This window comes from Bidens hawaiensis, unplaced genomic scaffold, assembly GCF_021521415.1.
Source record: "Bidens hawaiensis isolate Kalapana, Puna unplaced genomic scaffold, B.hawaiensis_p1.1 tig00024643_1, whole genome shotgun sequence".
Taxonomy (NCBI): Eukaryota; Viridiplantae; Streptophyta; class Magnoliopsida; order Asterales; family Asteraceae; genus Bidens; species Bidens hawaiensis.
In genome coordinates, this window is record NW_027493900.1 from 245,433 (window position 1) to 265,626 (window position 20,194).

Consider the following 20,194-nt stretch of genomic DNA (forward strand, 5'->3'; position numbering starts at 1 on the left):
TGGCATCGGAAGACGCAAGACGTTTAAGTTTAATGTTTTGTTTATTTTGAAAGATAAGATGTTGTTTTAAGACAAGAGGTGTTTTGTTATGAAATGTTTTATGAAAGCTTTTATATTCCGTGAATGTTTTAATTAACTATGATATTTAGAACTGCGTTTATGAGTAAATCCAACACGAAAGTAGGGCTACCGGTAACGGGGCCTTACAAATCAAAGTTGAATCAAGCAAGGAATGTGATCATCAGAAACAAGGAAGGTGTGGAATTTAAAAGTGAACTTCGTGTAAAGTCCACACAACAAACCGAGATACCGTGTGCACGACTTCAAAGGTATGTTAATGACTTTTGACTTGAATGTTGGTGACAGATGTTTGTTTGCTTTTAACAAAAGCGAGGGGAAAATAATCATAAGTAATGTTGTGAACAATTAAGACAATTTGCTTTTTATGTTTTATGTTTGGTAATCATGACTTTGACCTTTTAATTATGGTGGATGATAGTTATTAAACAATATTTGAAGCAATGTTTTAACTTAGAATATGTATGGCTTTATGTAAGACTTTTTGCTAATTTAGAATGTTTATAACTTAGTACTATAATGATGGACTACTTTTAATTATATTGCTTGAAGTAAAGGCTTTTTATTATATTGATTGAATTCAACGATTATGATTGTGGAATATATGTAAACATTATGAGATGCCATATAATTGACCATAATTGTTTAAAAACATGAATATTGATAAACTTTTGAAAAGTACTTACAAACTTCAAAATACTTCTTTATATACAACATTTGATGTTTCATTTGAAGTATTACCATCACTATCTAGAATTAGAACTTAAAGTCCGTCTCGTCTTGTAACTCTTGATAATGCAACATACAGTTGACCATGTGTAAAAACGGGCTTTTTCAAATATAATCAAACTCTTGATAGTGATTGCCCTTGACTTTTGTTTATGGTCATTGCGAAACATAAAGCAAGCGGATATTGTCTTCTTTGTAGCTTAATGTGAAGTTTTTTGTCGGTAGGTATTAAAGTAATTCTTGGAATATAATGCATATCTCCAATATTACTACCTGATATAATCTCCACTCGTATAATACGTTTTCCCAGTGAGACCACCTTTAACCGAGTACCGTTACATCCACTTTTCTTATCAATATTTCTTAATAGCATAACAGGAACTCCTACCTTTAAAACCAACTTGTGGTTTGGCAAACCTGATGCTTTAATTCCATTAAGAATGTCTGGAGAGCATAAACTTACATCTAAATTCTCATTAATCATGTCGGTAGGACATACACTATCAGAACTTAGATATTCCCTTTCTTCTTCAGGAAATATTGATAGCAAACGATCATTAATTTCTTGAACAATATCATTTTTTGGAGCAAGTATTGCTCTTTCATGAAAATAATTTTGTTTTTTGAAATTCTGTAAAACGGAAGGATAGACAAAGTCTATTAATTCAGAAACTGGATCATATGAATGTCTGATAAGAAGATCTTCTGGTATTTCTATTTGTGCTTCACCATCATTGGTACCACCAACATTACTTTCGCCTATATCCAAAAGCCATTGTGCAAACAATTTAATTTGTTCAATTTCAGTTGAATGGATTGAGGTACATAACCTCAGATTTTTTGTCAACTTAAGGACTTTGCAATTTCTCCAAATGTAAGAAGAAGTTAAACATGAATTGACAATTTGTTGTCTACTTCCACCTGGGACAACCGGTAAGATTTGTCTAAAGTCTCCTCCAAAAACAATCACCTTTCCACCAAATGGTAAATTTGAAGAAGCTCCTGATGCGGATGTTAAAATATCTTTTAATGATCTATCCAAAGCTTCAAACCCATGCTTGTGTACCATTGTCACACCCCAACTTTAGGGCCTAGGCGTGTGACCACAAGTTGGTACCTGTTTTGTAAATAAATCAGAGTTGCGGTTTATAGCGGAAGTCTTTTAAATATTATTATATTGAAAACTTATTAAACTCTCAGGTTTGAATACCCGTTTGATATTTCAAATACCTTTCTTTTAGAAATCATAACTCTTTGTAATATTTTAAATAAAATATCTGAGCCATCAGATAGCATCTAATAACTATAACTCCAATCTTCTATTTCCCCATTTGCTTGTATGTTCTAACCTTTCTTGTTTCCCTGTAACATGGGAAAAAATACGCCAGCACAAAGCTGGTGAATAACGCTGACTCAAAAATCTTTTTTTCAATACCTTTGTGAAACCAACAATAATACCTTTGTGACTACTCATTAGGCACCCAACTCATTTGGGATAAAATTACCCTAAGTACCATGTACAATTAATTATATACACAATATCATTTCTCTGAATAGTCCTGTAGACCTTCAGAGGCATGTTAGATGATATGCATGGCCTTGGGGAAATGCCGAGTCACCATGTATGTTTGGATCCAGAAACATGTATACTCCTAATCAGAGTGTCCGTTTCTTATTATTGTACACAAAGTTTTTAAGGATTCGTAAATCCTATGCAAACATTCAGACTCATTATAAAAGGTTTGGGGCATATTCACCTTGTCGTTTTGGGATCGGCTTCAACACCGTCCGAGGGTCTTTCCCTTGCTATCTCGCACCTATAGTACGAGTATAGCCTTCTCTTTTGGATCAGCTTCAATACACTGTCCGGGGGTCTTTCCCTCTTCTTTGTTATCTCGCACCTATAGTACGAGTATAACGTTTTGTATAAATAACTAAATCAACGATCTAGCTTCAGACCTTTAGTCCGTTTTGTATAGATCTAACCTTGCTAAAAGCATTTGTTTATTCAAAACATTTGGACCGTTAGTCCCTTTGTTTGTTTATCATTTACACACGATGTTTCTTCTTCAAGAAGAAACATTACTTTATAATATTATATTTCTTAACAATAAAGAAATACTTATTTAATTATATCTTTGAATAAACCTGCTTTACGTTTCTTAATCAAGAAGAAACTATATTTTAACTATAACCTTTGCTTAAGGAAAGTTATTTTATTCTTAATCGTAATCAAGGTTTGGCTATCACTTCGACTATGGTCTAAGCCATTTATAATATAATAATAACTTAGGCAGAACTCCTTACCTCGCACGGTATTCGGAGTTAGATATTCCTAAGTTTATACGGGCAACACTTCTACTCTATACGCACATTTATCGAGGCGTTCTTGATCAACACTTCTTAGCACGCAAATCGAGGCAACGTTCGGGTGTCGCCGGGTTGTGCACGTACTTTGAGACGGAATGTCGGGTTACTTTTGGGTGCAGATTACAAGGTAATATTTGTCGGGTCGGTGGAACGCAAAACGGTGTTCGGCACGCAAACCGAGGTAGAGAGAGAAAGTTCTAGAGAGAGAGTGGATGTGGGAGTGTGAAATGAATGTGCCATGGCCACCCTATTTATAGCCGTTTTTGTGTCCCATCGCGGTATGCAATGGGCACCTTTTTCAACTCCGTCGCGTACCGCGACGGGTACTATTCTGACGCGTGTCGCCACGTGGCCTGACACGTTCTGCCACGTGTCTCGTCATGTTGCCACGTGTCACCAGAGTGTGACACGTGTTCGTGAGTCATCACGGCCCATCGCGTACCGCGATGGCCGTCCTCTTGGACTCATCGCGTACTGCGATGGGTCCTTAAATATTATTTTTCATTTTTGGTCCTTTATCTTTTGTAGCTTGTCACTTTTGGTCTAGTTCTCGTTGTCCAAAAATACTAAGGCGGCTCGCGGCGATGCGAGCATTCGAAGTGCGCCATCAAAGCGCCATATTGCGCCCTTCGCCGTTCGCCCTTCGCCATCGCATTCGCCTTCGCCTTCGCCATCGTCCTCGTCCTCGTCCTCGCCCGAGCCCGAGCGCGAGCGCGTGCGCGTCGAGTGCTACGCACCCTCCGCTAGGACCACTTGGTGCATGATATTCATAAAAGAATATAACTATGGAAATTCTATCACTTATAAAGAGCTTCCATTTCTTTACCACTTTCCATGTGGGATGGGATTTACATTCCTTATTTATACCCAAGTAAAGTGCTTCCTCTTTCTTACATCCTTCCATGTGAGATGGAGTTTCCTTCATGTAAGAAGACTTAACTTAGGAAATATTTTTATTTCCTTATTGTTCTTATAATTCCTTATTTAATATTTTCTCTTGACTTATCTTGATATTATTTTTGATCCCTCAACTTTCCTAAGTTGTCAAATTTGGATCAAAATTTTGGGGAAGTTACAACCATCGGTGCTTCATCCCATATAATTAGTGAGGTTTCTCTTAATAAATATGCAAGATCGCTATCTGGCTTTATGTAACAAAATGAATCCTCAACCAAATTAATTGGGATGTGAAACCTGGAGTGTGCAGTCCTACCTCCGGATAACAAAAGTGATGCGATTCCACTTGAAGCAATACTTAAAACAATTTTTCCTTGAGATCTTATAGATGTACATAAGGTCTTCCAAAGATAAGTTTTTCCAGTCCCACCATAACCATAAACAAAAAATTCCCCACCTTTATTCTTATCAACCGCTTCAATGATTTCTTCATATACAGAATGCTGCTCATCAGTAAACGAAGAAAACAATTGTTCAAACTCTTGAGCTAACATCACATTGTCATAAGCTAGTTCTTCACTAAGTAAAAGATTATTTACAAAAGAGATGGAATCTTGATTAGGAAAAGGCATGGTAGAAAACTTTTTTAGAGTAGAATTATTTCTTAATAGAAACTTTTCTATCTCAAAGAATGTAAGGTTTTTGAGTTGTTCTTCATTAAGTTCTAAACCTGTAAATTTTAAAAATATGTGTTATACAAAAAATAAATTAAATAGAGATAATAAAACAGGAAATTAAATCATGATATGAATTTTTATACCTGGATGCTTTAAAACAATGCGTTGTTTGTATAAAATATCATCTGACAAATAAGTCCACGTAGTTTCCCAAACAAATTCACGTCTAGACATGCTCTCCGACATTAGCAATGTGCAAAATAAACTTCTTAAGTAATAACCAGTGCCAGTAAAACTTGCTTCTACAATTGCTTCAACGTATTCATTGTCATCATCCAAAAGGCCACATGCATAACATGCATCTCTAAATGTTGGATATTCAACAGAGTTGACAGTTCGAATTTGAGCAAATGTTGTTGGAACTTTTACCTTGTTCAACAAAATTCTTAAATAATAAGCTTCACCAAGAGAAGGAGAAACTGCATGAATTCTGTCAATGGAAAATCCTTTTTTCCTTGGTTTCCAATAACGTTTGTCGGCTTTCCAAACAAACTTTGTAGGAAATTCAACATAAGTTAAAGTACGTGCTTCTGGATAATTTTGATTGCATTTGAACCACTCTAAAAACATTGAGGAAGCAACATAAGGTTTATCTAATATGTCATCAAGATCATCAAATGACTCATAAATAACCTGCTGTTGAACAGGTAGATGAAAAGGAAGCCTAATCACTGAGGGAGTCCTATAATGTATATCATATGAAAAAATCCTCCATGATGCTTCACATGCAGATATATATCTACAACTATAATGGTCTTTGATTTCATCAATGTTTTCTTGATTGGTTGGTACAAAACAAACCGATGCTCTATCATGGCCTTTATTTATATATTTAAACAAATATTTGATGGAACCGGCTTGATTGCACCACTCAACATTGATGTGTGCTTGATATCTTTTAAGAGTGTTTTGTTATACGGCACAACGCTTGTATTATCCAACATCACACTTGACTTCTCAACAAAAAAACCATTATTTCGTCTTCTGTATACGGGATAACCATCACCGTCAATTGATGTGAATTCATGGAATTTTTTGGAAAATTTTTTGAACACTTTCCGTCAATCATGCATGGACAGTTATTATTTGCAATGCCACACGGACCATGAATCATGAACTCCCTTACAAGATAATACAATTCTGGATCTAACTTTTTTTCTGGTATTTCAGCTGAAATAAATGGATCAATATGTTCAACTGTTGGAAGTTTGTGATCAGCATGCATAAATAAACACAGATGAGCATGAGGCAACCCACGTTTTTGAAACTCCACTGTATATACAACTATAAAAAAAGATAAACAAACATATCAGATTGTGACATCAAAATGAATAGCAAAAATAAATGTATTAAATTAAAGTTTATTACAAAAAAGACATTTAATGTTAATAGAAAGTTTGTAATTAATATAAAATGTGGTAAGATATGGTGGATTACTATATATGGCATAATATATACTTAACTTAATATGAAATAGGTCAAATCAGAAATGAAAGGTCAGGGGGAATAATAACCTAGAGCCGTCAAAAGTAATGATGATGGAAGCTGGAAAACCAAAAGTCTGGTTTACGAATTAAATGTTTAGATTTAGAAGATTTTGTTTACAAAGTATTAATATATGTCAAATGAAAGATGAACACCATATCTTTTGAACTTTCTTCTTTAAGTTTTCTGGGAAAAAAAATGGCAGCTCTAGTATCATGGAGGTTTAAACATTTAGAAGGTTGTTTTGTGCTCCGAATGAACGATCGAAGGGTGATAAAAATAAGAACGGTGAGAGGGGTGTTGAATTTAGAAGAACATGTACTCAGAAAGCTGTATGACTTAGGGATCTGTCGCGGAGAAGATTTTGGAAAACCAGTGAGGCTCATGAAAAAGCTTCATCAAAGATTCGATCCTAATCAAGTACAACCAGAAGTTCCAGCAAAAGTCGTTCAATGGACTTTTTTTGAAAATGATCAGAACATCCAACTGCGATATGACAATGATGAAACAAAAAACTTGTCATTGGATGAAGTTCTGAACATGCAAGGGGTTTATTTTTTAGAAAAGATGCTTTCCATTGAACCGATTTTTGTTGGAACGCATTCATCATCGCTTCTCAGTTTCAAACAGGCTCTTTCAAGGAGATTGGATGTGGAAGAAGAAATTCGAAAAGAGCTTGTTGCTGCTGGTTGGATTAGTGATGAAGAAGCTGAAGGAAGTGATAGCTATGTCTCGGATGTGGATCTAGACATCACAAGTGATGATGAATGCTTCTATTGAGGTAAATAAATTAAATATCGAAATTTCTATATTAATCTTTTTAGTTAACTTTGTACCTTAATGTATTTGTATTTCTGGATTTAGTAGTCATTTTATACATTGAGAAAGTTATGATATGTAACATTTTACACATAGTAAAATAGGGAAAATGTGTTATATGTTTTGTATATGAGAATTATATTGTTTAACTAAATAGTTGTAATATATTAGTGTTATAATATGATTATTAAGGGTGTGTTTGGGATAGCTTATCTAAGTGAAAATGGACTTTTTGTTGAAAGGAGTTATAAAGTTGTGTATTTTTTTAAATAAGTTTTGAAAAAAATGTTTGGATTAAGTTACGTGTTTAGAAAAATCAAAATGACCAAAATAGACACTCTTTTTTAAAAGGAGTGTAATGATTTTTGAGGGTTAAAGGGTGTAATAGGTAATTCAAATCAATGAAGTTAATAAGTTAGAGATTCCTAAGTTTTGAAAACTCATATATTTTGCTTTAACCATAACTTAAAATCCAAAAGGCGTTATGGTTTGCCAACCACCTTATTAACTTTAGCAGAAATTTTATCAGTTATAAGTTATGAAAATAAGGAATCCCAAACACCCCATAAATAAGAAATTTTAATAGATGTTTTTGTTTGCTTATTATTAGAGTTTTATTAGTATAGTTTTAGGTTCAAATATATAAAGCATTTCAATAAGTTAGTTACGGTTTAATAGTAAGCCTTGAAAATACTTATTATTATAGTAGTTTTAGATTAATTGAGAAAATTAGAACAACAATTAAGCATTTAAGTTATATTGTTTTGAGTTTTGGTTATATTTTGAATATAGGTGGTGGCTGGTGGTGAATGCAGGTGATGGGTGCTGGTGAATGCAGGTGGTGGTGTTGAAAACTTTGTTTTTCATGTTTTTTATATGTAATGGTATGATTATGGTGAACTCAAGACAATTTTTTTAAACTGTTTGCCTTATGTGTATAAGGCTTGGTATGTAATATATTATTATGTAGGATGGTATGCTAATTATATATATATTATGTGATATATGATAATATATTTTATATGTATAATTATTTTCCTTAATATGGTTTGGTAGCATACATATATGTTTGTTGATGATTGGTAGAAATAAGGAGAAAAAAGTACCTGCTTGGACCTTTCCAAGTATTGAATTCTCCTTGATGTCTTTAATGATAGAATCCAATTTGATTTTGAATAATCGACATAAAATATCAGGTCTGTCTTCGGCATTAAGCGTTGTGTCTTCTAAAAATCTTTTAACTTCTGGCCATTTTGGGTTACATGTAATTGTAATGAAAAAATATGGATAACCATACCACTTAAAAAGAGACATGGCATCTAAATAGTTTTGCAACATGTAACGTGCACTGCCAGTAAAGGAAGAAGGTAGTATAACACGCTGACCAACTGTAGACAGATCGTTGTTGCCTTGATTTTGAAAAGAACGGAGATTCTCATAAGTCTCACATCTTAATTTCTTTTGCTGATTATGTATGAAAAAGAGTCTTTCACTTTAGATCATTGTATACGCATCAACTAAAAATTGCTGAAAAAGGCACCTAGAAAGTAGAATCGATGAATAATGATTCAATCTGTCTTGGATCATGTAGCAGAAAAACTCTCTCATTGTGCATAAGCGTGTTTTAGTGGTGTTTGAACCAGAAACATCACGATGAGAAATGTCAATTCTGTAACAATCATCACCATAAATAAAAATTATCGGATACTGAAGTGGCACATAAGAGGGATGTAATTCACTAATAGAAAACCCTCTTTGGTCTTGACAGTAATATCTCTAGGTTCAAGTGACATGTCAATGTCTCCAACAACTAAAGCAGCAACCTCAGAAGCAGTTGGCAAGTTATATGTTCTTCCATCTTTATTTCTTTTTGCAATAAGGCGTAACTTTAGATCAGCGTGAGGATTGCTTTGAAAACAGTCATGGGCCATTCGGTAAGATTTCACCAACTCATTGTGTGCATCTAACATGTTTTTCAACTCTTGAATAATCTCGACATCTAAAGTTTCACATGCTTCTGTCGACGCCTTGTTGGATTTACTGAAAAAAATATATGTAATGCAAAAATTAGTTAGCTATTGTGAACACTATAAATCATATAAAATATAATTCTGTTAACTAAGTAGAAAACATACCCTAAACATTCTTGTCTGTTTGCCACCTCATTTTCAGTATCATATATATAACTGAGAAAATTTAGTGTTTGAACCATCTGTTGGTAGAAGACTTCCAATAGAATGGTAATTTTCACCGCTCAATCTAAAAATAAAAGGGCCCTTACCTCGGTTTAGGGAGGAATCAACTTTTCCACCCATTGATGTAAAAGCAAACATTGAATTGTATCGACGAATGTTTTTCAAAAAATGTTTGCTTTTTGAATCCAAACCACTAAAAAGACGTTTATAACTGGATGGAGGTTCTTTAAAAGTTAGAAGATAAACTTTGTTGTATCCACAACATAAACTAAAGCTTGATTTATTCTTTCTTTGTCTACTTCGTAACGCTTCATCCTTCTACAATTTTCATTACATTTTTCACATACATGACTTTGATCTCCATGATACAAATTATTTACTACATTTATTAATACTTCATTATAAGATAGTAAAATTTGATATGTTAAAAAAATATAATAAAATAAAGAATATTTTTTACCTTTAGATTTACCAGAGAATATTTGATTCATTAATTCTACATCATCTTGATCTTGTTCTATTACATCTGATGTAGATGTATTAGATATATTTTGTTTTTTTGATTTGGATGAAGATGCTTTAATATTCCTTGCGTTAGAAGATTGAGCGGTTGCGTTTTTTGAATTAAGATATTGTTTTCTGATCAGCCGAGAGATTTGTTGACTGTTGTTATCATCATTGCTATAAGACACTATAATATATATACAAAACAATTATAAGTAAGTAGTCACATATAAATTAAAATATGTATCATCATCTAAAGGACAAGTAAAAAAGATAAGTATAATTATTTACCGTTGGTAATATTAGAAAGTGGTTGTGTAATATTATAATCTGAAGAAGCAATAACGTTATGAACATTTGTAATTGATTGATAAGAAACATAATTTTCCTTTCCATGATGCTTATTTGGTTGTGTTATTGGAAGGTTGAAACTGAAATTGATGTCTTTCAAAGATGCTGCAAATTCATGAATGTGTATTGTTATGATGGATGTATTATAAAGGACAATAGATTTATATATATTACCTTGAAAATTTTGGCATAAATTTAGTGAGTACATTTTTTGTTTTCTGTTTTATCTTCTTTCTTTAAAAACTATATGTGAATAATATAAACTGTAATTACAAATTGTAATTACATAAGTAGATATAAATTATAAAGAAATTATACCATTTGAGGTGTTAGATTGTGGGCTTATTATCTGTGAATCTGTATGAAAAAAAATTATAACTGTTGTTTATAAACATGTCTATATTTATTATTTATAAATAACTATGTTACGAAAATAACCTTCGAAATTGCATCGCGGGTTAATTTGTTGGGTTTTTTTAACAGCCGTTTCGAGTTTTCTTTTCTGTCTCATAAACTTTGCTTCAACAGTTTTTTGATTCTGATCTGTACAAAATGTTATTTTTTAATATAAAATTAATAGTTGTATTAAAAAGAAAGGTAATTTATAACATGGTATTTAAATAATTAAATGAACAAAACATAACATTGGTATTCTATAACAAAAAACTTTATATAACATTTGAAAACATTACATTATAGTTTTCATTAAGAAATTTATATTGAATGACATAAAACTTAAAAGTTTCTAAATGAATACTAGTAAGAGTGCCCACGCGTTGCGGCGGGGACACATTTGTGATTCAGTTCGTAGCCGCTTGTTGTGTTACGGACATCTTCGATAATAATATTTGGTTTACGTATAGTTTACGATAGTAAAATTTGGTTTTCGTATAGTTTATGATACCAAGAATTTTAGACAACAATATTAGCCAAAGATAAAATAAGCGTTTCATTAACTTATCAAATGCTGTATTTTTAATTATGGATTTGTTAACGATCATGTTAGAGGCTGCAGTTGAACTAAAAAAATGTATAAGTAATTGAAAGTCTTAACCATAACAACGAAGATGAATACCAAAAAAGAAACCTTTAAAGCCTAGAATAGTAAGTTGTGTTTCCACATAGTAGGCGATTGTTTGGGTGTATACAACTGCATGTCATCGTCGTGAAGGACCTCTTGATAAACAACGTTTTTAGTGAAACTTACGTCTTAATCAGTCAGTTCAACAGCAAAAAGGCAGCCCTCTCCTCGTGCGTTGTTCTTGTAGTCCCTTTAGACGTGGTACGGGCTTTAATGGTCCACTTTCCTTGATACGGGTTCAACGAAGCGAGCGGGTGTACACTCTTGCTATTTGACATGTGTGTTCCGGGTGCGATCCTGCGATACGTGTTGAAAACAAACACGTTTAAAATTATATATTCGAAGCAGGAGTCTAAATTAAACGAAAGAAAAAAAACGCAAAACCAAAAAAACCGCAACGAAACAAACAAAAAAAATCTTAACGTAACAAAACCATAAAAACTTAAACCGAAACAAAACGAAAGTTGAAAAAAAAAACCGAAATCGAAATGATACCAGAAACCAAGAAAACTAAAACCATACCGGGAACCAAAAACTGAGTAAACTAAGTAGAACGGATACGAAAGCGAACCGAAAATTAGAACGGAAATATTAGTAAAGTATTTATGTGTTAATACATGGCAGAGGTTGTTATATCTATTATTTGTACAGAAAATATGCATGGTTGTGAAAACAGGTAAAAAAATCTATTTCTATTCCAAACCGAAACTAAACAAAAAAACAGAAAACCCAAAAAACTGAAACGAAACCAACAATGAAAAGGAGCTTACTGAAACAAAACCAAAAACCAACAACTTAAAACAAAACGACCCAGCTGAGCTCAATTTTTAAAAACTATCCACGACCCGCTCTTGAGCCATAACAGGGTCGGGTCGTTACTCTAAAGTAACACAACTTTCATTAGGTATTCTAATCCCATGTAATGTTTTAATAAATGAAGGCAAAAGAAACATATATGAATGGTAGTTACAATGTGGTGATTATTTTGTCCTTATTTGGCTAAAGTTTTAGTTAATTATTGTTTCATGATTACCTTCTACTTCAAGTTAGTCGAAATGAAAACTGTAGAACTTGAAACTAAAATGAAACAAAAAACTAAGAAAGCTAAAACCAAACTGAATCCAAAAACTAACAAAATAAAAAACTAAGAAAACTAAAACCAAACTAAGAAAATTAGTTACTATGATTTCTTGTTGCAATATAATAAGTTTACTCTCAAAGTAACTGAAAAAGATGTAAACTTGACTACTTATTGCAACAGGTTTTGTTTTGTGTAGTAAGCCATGTACTCCTGTAGGGATTTTAATCTGCAATATCATCCCAAGAAAGTCAACACCAAGTACATATATTTTAGTCATTGTTAAACATGGTATTTAATAATGCAGTTAACTTATATTAAAGAAAGAGTGATGCTCAAAACCATTATATTTAACCTCCCATTTTGATCAGTTTCTGCCAAAATTAAAGATATTACCCATTTGACCCATTGACGGTTTCAGCTAAAATTAAAGAATTTACGTATTTGACCCTTCGACCAATTTCAGCCAAAACTAAAAAAATTGCCCATTTGACCCATTTCAGCCAAAACAAGAAGTTACCCATTTGAGTCGTTGACCAGTTTTAGCCAAAATTATAGAGTTTACACATGACAATTAATATGTTACATACCAATGATTCACTGGAATATTTCTCCTCGATAAAGATATCTTGTGTGCGGCTGATCTTTATTTAGTAGTTGAATCGTCTCAAAGAAAATGTATTTTGCTCCAAGTTCTCGGGTAGATACATCAATCAATCAATCAATCATACCCAGTAAAATCCCACCGACAGCAGAGCTATAGGTAGGGTCTGGGGAGGGTGGGATGTAGGCACACCGTACCTCTATCCAAAGGAATAAAGAGGTGGCTTCCAGAGAGACCCTCGGCTCTAAGAACATGTGTATGAAGCAAAAAAAGGAAATCAAAGTTTAACAGTTATATAAAAAACTACTACTAATTATAATAATATTAATAAAAAGGTCACAGTTTAACCGCAATATAAAAGCTAATAATAATAATAATAAAATATGTAAGGGAAACAAAATAGCAAAAGGTAACTTTTTTCACACGTAACCAAGTAATTAAATATTAAGAAAACTATTTACAAACATGGTCCCAGCAGGAAAACAGTCCATGACATAACAACCTTAAGAACAACAGTCTGCATATCCTTCAATATAAATTTGTAAGTTATTAAGCCATTCGTCATATATTACATTTAAGATAATACATCAACAATGCAAATAGTTTATATATGGTTACTGATATATTATTTTAATTATTATTTAATATATGTCGAATTCAAAAATTATAAAAGATTAAGGCTGTAAACAAACCAAACCGAAGGAAGCCTTGTTCGTGTTTGGTCGTTTAGCTTTGAACTTGTTCACGAACACTAACCGAACGAAATTTCATGTGTGTGTTTGTTCATTAAGACAATATAGATTTGTTCCAAATCATTCGTGTTCATTTGCTAACTTCGTATACGAACACAAATGAGCATAAACAAACGCATGATAGTTTGAAAATTAAAAAACAACATTGGTAATCACATTTTTCTAAAAACCACTAATATATTTTTATGTACATTATATTCAACTTCAAACTTGTTTTTTATTAAAAGTTTTAAAGGGAAAAATATTGCTTACAAACTTGCTCGATACCGCTTAAAAAAAGCTTGGAAAATGGTTTCTTTTTTTTTGGCTCGGTTCGATTTTGAGCGATCGGCTCGGTTCGATTTGTAAACGAGCCAATAAACGAGCAAGCCCTCACTTAATTCGGCTCGGCTCGGCTCGAGAACAACCCTACCTTCAAGTGGAATATATATGTAATCTCAATATTAATATACAATCTGTATTCATATTGTTATAAGCCTCTTTATTGTTGGCTTCAACAGGGGTGGCAGGGGCTTAATTACCTTAATCTAATGGGATAAAGTCATGGCCTAAGAGGACATATAGATCTTTGATAGTTTTACAATAAAGTCAAGGCCTCAGTGGACAAATTTGTAAAGAATATAATAACTGATAAAAATGAAAACATAGGCTAAAATATGCCTTGACAGAAACATACGCAAATAGAGAGCAAAATCGAGAAAACAGTTCGATGGAGCACCATAGCTAAGCCTTGTAAACTGCTTGGGTTAGGTGGGTTTGATTCAACAAGGGTTCTACGTAACTCAAACCGATACCTTTTTAAAATAATTGGCCCGTTTTGACCTGAACCAAACCGATAGCTTTTTAAAATGACCCGTTATGAACCGAAAAGTGATACCATTATAAAATTGCCTGTTTGGAGCTAAACAAAAGTGATACCAAATTGGCTTTTAATCGATCAGATTCAGAGAACAGAAAATAACAATATTAAAGTTGTGTGCAACTTATTACAAGTGGGCGAATTTTTTTTTTGTGACGGTGAATAATTTTCTTTATCCAACCGGTTTAACCCGAACCTTAAAAATAATAAATAAGTTAGACCAAATTTTGGAGTCGGAGATTATAGACAGTTAAAGCATATATACCATACCTCTAACGAAATATTATAGCTCTTTAATACTTTTTTCTGCAAAATATGGCAATTGTTGAGAGACCTGCACATATAAAATATGAATTAGCATTATAAGGTTTTTCAAAGTCAAGTATAGTTAACTGTCAAGTGGCTAAATGATTGGGGGCAATTAAAAGCAAATGGTTCAAGAGCATTACCTGTCATCATTTAAGGCCTCATATCTTCATAAACGATTCGAGACTGATAGTGTGGAGGCCATGTCTGTAATTAACATGCAACAATAACAAAACTAAACTGTATAAAAAATAAAATGAACCCCGTTCAAAATATATGACCTATTACTCCTGTACCTCCGTTTTTTTTAAAAAAATTGGCATGTGAGTTAAAATCCCAAAATTACCCTTGTAAGTCTAGATAAGGGAAAAAGAAGTGTTTCGATCGTTTGGTTCCCGTTTGTACGTATCATGTGAAAAAAAGTTCATGCCAATTGGTAAGCATTTAAAAATAAAAAATAAACTTGGGACAACAACTAATTTGAAAATAAAGCATTTAAAAACGATTTCACAGTTTAAAACTGAATCGTAACACAAACACGGACACAAACACAAACACATAATCTAACATGCATATTTATTATATGAACCTCCACATCTGATAATTATATTAAAATGAAGGTTTGTAAGTCAAAATTTATGATAAAAATGCTACCTGATCCAAGGCCTTTATGGCTAAATGTCTTGGCATCTCAGAACTCTTACTGTTATTGACTGTATTTTTGTCATAGCAAACTTGGTTCGTCATGGTACGCAAGACATCAGGTTGCTGGTTATTACCTAAATTTGTAATGCAACATGAACTGTTAAAAAAAAGACACTAATAAAAGAAACATTGGAATTTGAATCTCCTTTCCCAAAAACAAGTCCTAAATCCGTCATCTTTATCCGAATTGGTTAAATTGTAAAGCTTAATTGAAAAAACATGAACAAATTAGAAATCTACTTACAATTCAATTGAGATTGAACAAGACAGACATGGATTGTGTTTGGAGGAGTCGACCTTCACGAACTCACGCACCACCTGTATAGGATCGATACTCACAAAATAACGGTGTGTCAATCATTAATAGATCAAATTATACTTTAATTGAACAGAACATGTGAACGCAATCGATGATTTCATGCTAATCACTAACCTGGAACTTTTTGAAGAATAGTAGATGCGCTGAATTCTTGCCCTAATCGACTGGGATAACTAAACGATCCATAATTGATTGAGGAATTGAATTATTGTTGAAAGCTGTAACGTATGGAGAGGAATTATTCATTAGAAACTGTTGTTTGTGACCTAATCCCCAATGCTATCGTTTGCTCATTCGTTGGAATTAAATGGTGAGTTAATCAAACCATTCAATTATCCGGCAAACCCTCCGTTCAATTGTCGGCCACCGAAACAAGAAGCATTTAATTTATCGGCGTCTCCCTTTAGATGGGTTAAATTACTATTTTGTCCATCTTATATGTTTTATAGTTAATATAGATATAAGTTGAAAATTTAAAACAAAATAAAGTTTTTGATAATATAAAAACATGTAATACTTTAAAATATAAACACAAAACAAACATAAAGTTAATTAAAAACCATAACATAGTGATACATTTTCAAATAGTCTTAAACCAAAAGGTACACAACAGGAAATACAACAATAAAACCATAAACCTTGGAATGATTCCAAAATCTGATAATAGTTCTTAAACAACAGAGATAATTATAAAAGATTTCAAAATAACATAGAGGAACATTAAAAACATAAACATAAACACTTCATTTTTCGAGCTTGGGGATTAGCAGGGCAGGCATGCCATCAGAAACAGGTTTGGTGGTAGACATATCCCCAAGTTCAACAACATCGTAAGTGTTCATCAAATTTTTCTTGAAACTTGGATTTTTGGATTTCCTCTTGAAAGTTGCAGTGTCACAAACATCAGGCTTCTCAATTTGTTTGTCATTACTTTGTTTTCCAGCTGGAGTAATGACATTATCATCCATAATTTCAACAACAGCCTATAAATTAATAAAATAAGCTTGTAAGTAAATGTTGCTTTTTCTATTAATAAATTGAAAATTTAAAGTTAAATTGATGGTAATTACCATTGGTTTGAGAGCTTGACTTGAGTCAATACCACCAAGATTATCAACCTAATATGTATTTATAAACAAAGAATGAACTTCAAATATTTAAAATTATATTTATATAAGGTTGAAAAAAATATGTAATACTGTAAATAATTGAAATAATTTTAACTGTATAAAGGTCATACATTGGGGTTCAGTGTGTCTTGAGACTGACTATCATCCAAACAGTTGGTCAAACATGCAGAGTCATCAACCTTTAATTGAAAAAAATTACCATCACAGTTTATTAGTGAAAAAATGTATGTTGAATATATTTTTATGTAAATGTATTACCTCAGAATTGTTTGACTTCTTTTTAAGCTCAAAGATAATATCAGCATCATCAATGACTTTGGAAATACCAAAAACCCAGAAGTTGTTTTTCTGATTAAAGTCGGTAATATCAATCCGAAATGCAAACTTTTTCCCCATAAGAACATTGAACTCATCAGGATACAAAGCTTTATCACCACCCTGTTTTAAGTAACATTTTACAACAACATTAACATCAAATAGTTATTAAAATTAAAAACATCAAATACATACTCAAGATCTTGAAGAATAACATTCACTTTCTTAGTGTCTTTACCCTTTGATGTCTTGAATTTCTTCAGATCTTTAACATCAGCAACAAAACCAATAACATCTGGAAAAATAATTTGTGGATTTAAATATAAAAAGTTAAAAGTACAGAGAAATAAAATAATTGTACAATATAAAATCTGTTTACCTAAAGCTTGATTATCAGGAACAGTTTTTTCAATGATATCCTTAAAATCTGTGAAACAGAATCCATATACTGGACCAGAGAAATCAAAACATGGGAACACATCACTGTCCACAAAAATACCAAGCTTGTTTTGGTTGTTCACATATTTGTACTTTGAGTCATTCAAACCAATCGTAGGCCTCACAATGAAATAACAGTCTACAAAAGTAAAATTAAATAAGTGTAAATAAGATTTAATCAAAAAATTATTTAGTGATCTTAAAAAAAGTACAAGCATAATATAAAAACAAATAAGAAATCAACATATGATATTAATTGTGCAAAGTAAAAGTAATATTAAGTATAAAAAGAGGATAATATTATAAAGAAGCTGATTCATTAATAATATCTACAAGTATTTATTAATTTTAATAATAAATAAAAAAAGTTGGAACACAAAATAGGTTATACTCTTTTGAATAAAAATGGAAATCTACAAAATACAAATAACTTTAATTCACATACAATTTGACAAATATTCCTAAAATTACTTAAAGTTACATACTAATTTTATAACATATGTTCAAATATAATACAAATACAATGAAGAAAAAAATAGAGTGTAAACAACTATTAAAAAAATTAGTATAAACAATCAAGACAAGTATAGTAAATGTTATCAATATTTACTATAAAATTATAATATAAATTCAAAACTAATATAATAACAAATAAGAAATCAACATATGATAACAACTGTGCAAAGTAAAAATAATATTGTTGACTATAAAAATAAAAGAAAATGTAAATAAATAACAACAAATATATACTTTTAAATGAAAATGGAAAATGTACATGAGAATTTAATTAGCCAGATTCTTGATTGGAATTTTAAACAGTGTCAATGGGTGATAAATTATCTGTTTTATTTCTTATAACATAAAAAAAACAAAATTTCATTGCTATACAATCTCTATAAGTAGTTGAAATATATATTTAGTATTTTGTTATCTTTTTAGTTTCATATAGTGTAAATGTTATGTTTTTCTTTCACCTATAATCTGTATAAGTAGTCCAACTAATTTTGACACATTTTAATCTCTAATATTCTTTCATCAACAATCTATTTTAGGCTATAAGATAAATAGCAGAAAAATATTCTTTATCGGTTATAGAAATTGGTTCCTAAATTGGAAAACATTTATGAAAACTTTTGAAAAAGATGTCTTCTAATAGTGTTTTATAGATTGAGTGAATATAAAGATCCTAAGTTTTTTTAAAGTTGAAATAATACAATATATAAAAACGGATAAAAACATAATTCATTTAAATATCCAACGATTATTTCCAATTTTTGAAAAGACAAAATATTTTAAAAGTGTAAATATCTATATTGGGATTTGAAAATGTCTTATTCAATATCGTAGTTTAGTTTCTTATAGTGTAAATGTTATGTTTTTCTTTCACCTATAATCTGAATAAGTGGTCCAAGAAATTTTGTCACATTAGAATTTTCTAATATACTTTCACCTACAATCTATTTTAAGCTATAAGAAACATGGCAGAAAAATATTCTTTCTTGGTTAGAGAAATTGGTTTCTAAATTGGGAAACATTTTTGGAAAGTTGTGAAAAAGATGTCTTCTAATAGTGCTTATAGATTGAGTGAATATAAAGATTCTAAGTTTTTAAAAAGTTAGTCCAACACATTCTCACAATCTTGAAATGGTTAACTTGTCCTCATAGTTGGCAAAATATGGAAATTGTGTATAAGTTCTTCAACATATTTAGGTAAAGTGTCATACAAATTTTGTAAGGGGGTGTTTGGTACAGAGAATGGAAAAGGAGAGAAAATAGAAATGGAAATGGAATTGTAGAGAAAGAGAATTGGTATGGAGAATGAGAATCATTTCTCTTGTTTGGTACACGAGAAAATAAACAGAGAACTCTACCATACCCAACCCCACCTCCACCCAACCTGACACCACTCACCACCGCAGCCCCACCACCACAGCCCCACCACCACCAGCACCACCACCACAGCACCACCACCACAGCCCCACCAGCCCCACCACCACAGCCCCACACCACCAGCACCACCACCACAACCCTTTCTTCAACCACAGCCTACCACCACCGGCTGCCGCCACCAAATCCCCTTCTTCAACCACAGTACACAAGAAATTAAAAAGATTCAAATTTTTGGAACATAAGATATAGAAAAAGGAGGCTCAGATCTGTCATCACTGCCTCTTTGGAGATTTTATGGTGGTGGTTGTGGTTGCGATGATGATGATGATAATCAGAAGCCACCTGCGACCACCGCCGATTTCCACCACCACTGTCACCCACCTGCGACCACAATCACCCGACCATCTGAAAACCCTAACCTACCACGAACCACCACTTGAAACCCTAATCTCCGTTCACCCGTACCACCTGCAACCTACAACCGGTTACCATCTCTGTGTTCACCACTGCGAACGGCGGAGACGGGGTGGTGGTTGCAGACTTGGAGACAAG

At 32.3% G+C, this 20,194-nt stretch overlaps 2 protein-coding genes and 1 long non-coding RNA gene across 4 annotated transcripts; all 3 read right to left on the minus strand.

Moving 5' to 3' along the window:
- Nucleotides 1–922: 922 nt before the first annotated feature.
- On the minus strand, nucleotides 923–1,876 carry LOC143569754 (uncharacterized). Its single transcript, XM_077055586.1, has one exon. It carries the CDS (start codon nucleotides 1,874–1,876, stop codon nucleotides 923–925), a length of 954 nt encoding a protein of 317 aa, XP_076911701.1.
- Nucleotides 1,877–4,232: 2,356 nt separating this feature from the next.
- Nucleotides 4,233–5,626, minus strand: LOC143569755 (uncharacterized). The gene is made up of 3 exons (XM_077055587.1): nucleotides 5,613–5,626; nucleotides 4,895–5,493; nucleotides 4,233–4,804 (listed from the first exon to the last, which is right to left on the minus strand). The coding sequence occupies exons 1-3, from the start codon at nucleotides 5,624–5,626 to the stop codon at nucleotides 4,233–4,235; spliced, it is 1,185 nt and encodes a 394-aa protein (XP_076911702.1).
- A 5,554-nt stretch (nucleotides 5,627–11,180) lies between these two features.
- On the minus strand, nucleotides 11,181–15,962 carry LOC143569751 (uncharacterized). Of its 2 annotated transcripts, XR_013141792.1 has the most exons (3): nucleotides 15,500–15,962; nucleotides 14,989–15,052; nucleotides 13,327–14,873 (listed from the first exon to the last, which is right to left on the minus strand). It is a non-coding gene; the product is annotated as an uncharacterized LOC143569751 (long non-coding RNA). The 2 variants fall into 2 exon arrangements; XR_013141793.1 differs by lacking the exons at nucleotides 13,327–14,873; nucleotides 14,989–15,052 and adding an exon at nucleotides 11,181–11,543.
- Nucleotides 15,963–20,194: the final 4,232 nt, after the last annotated feature.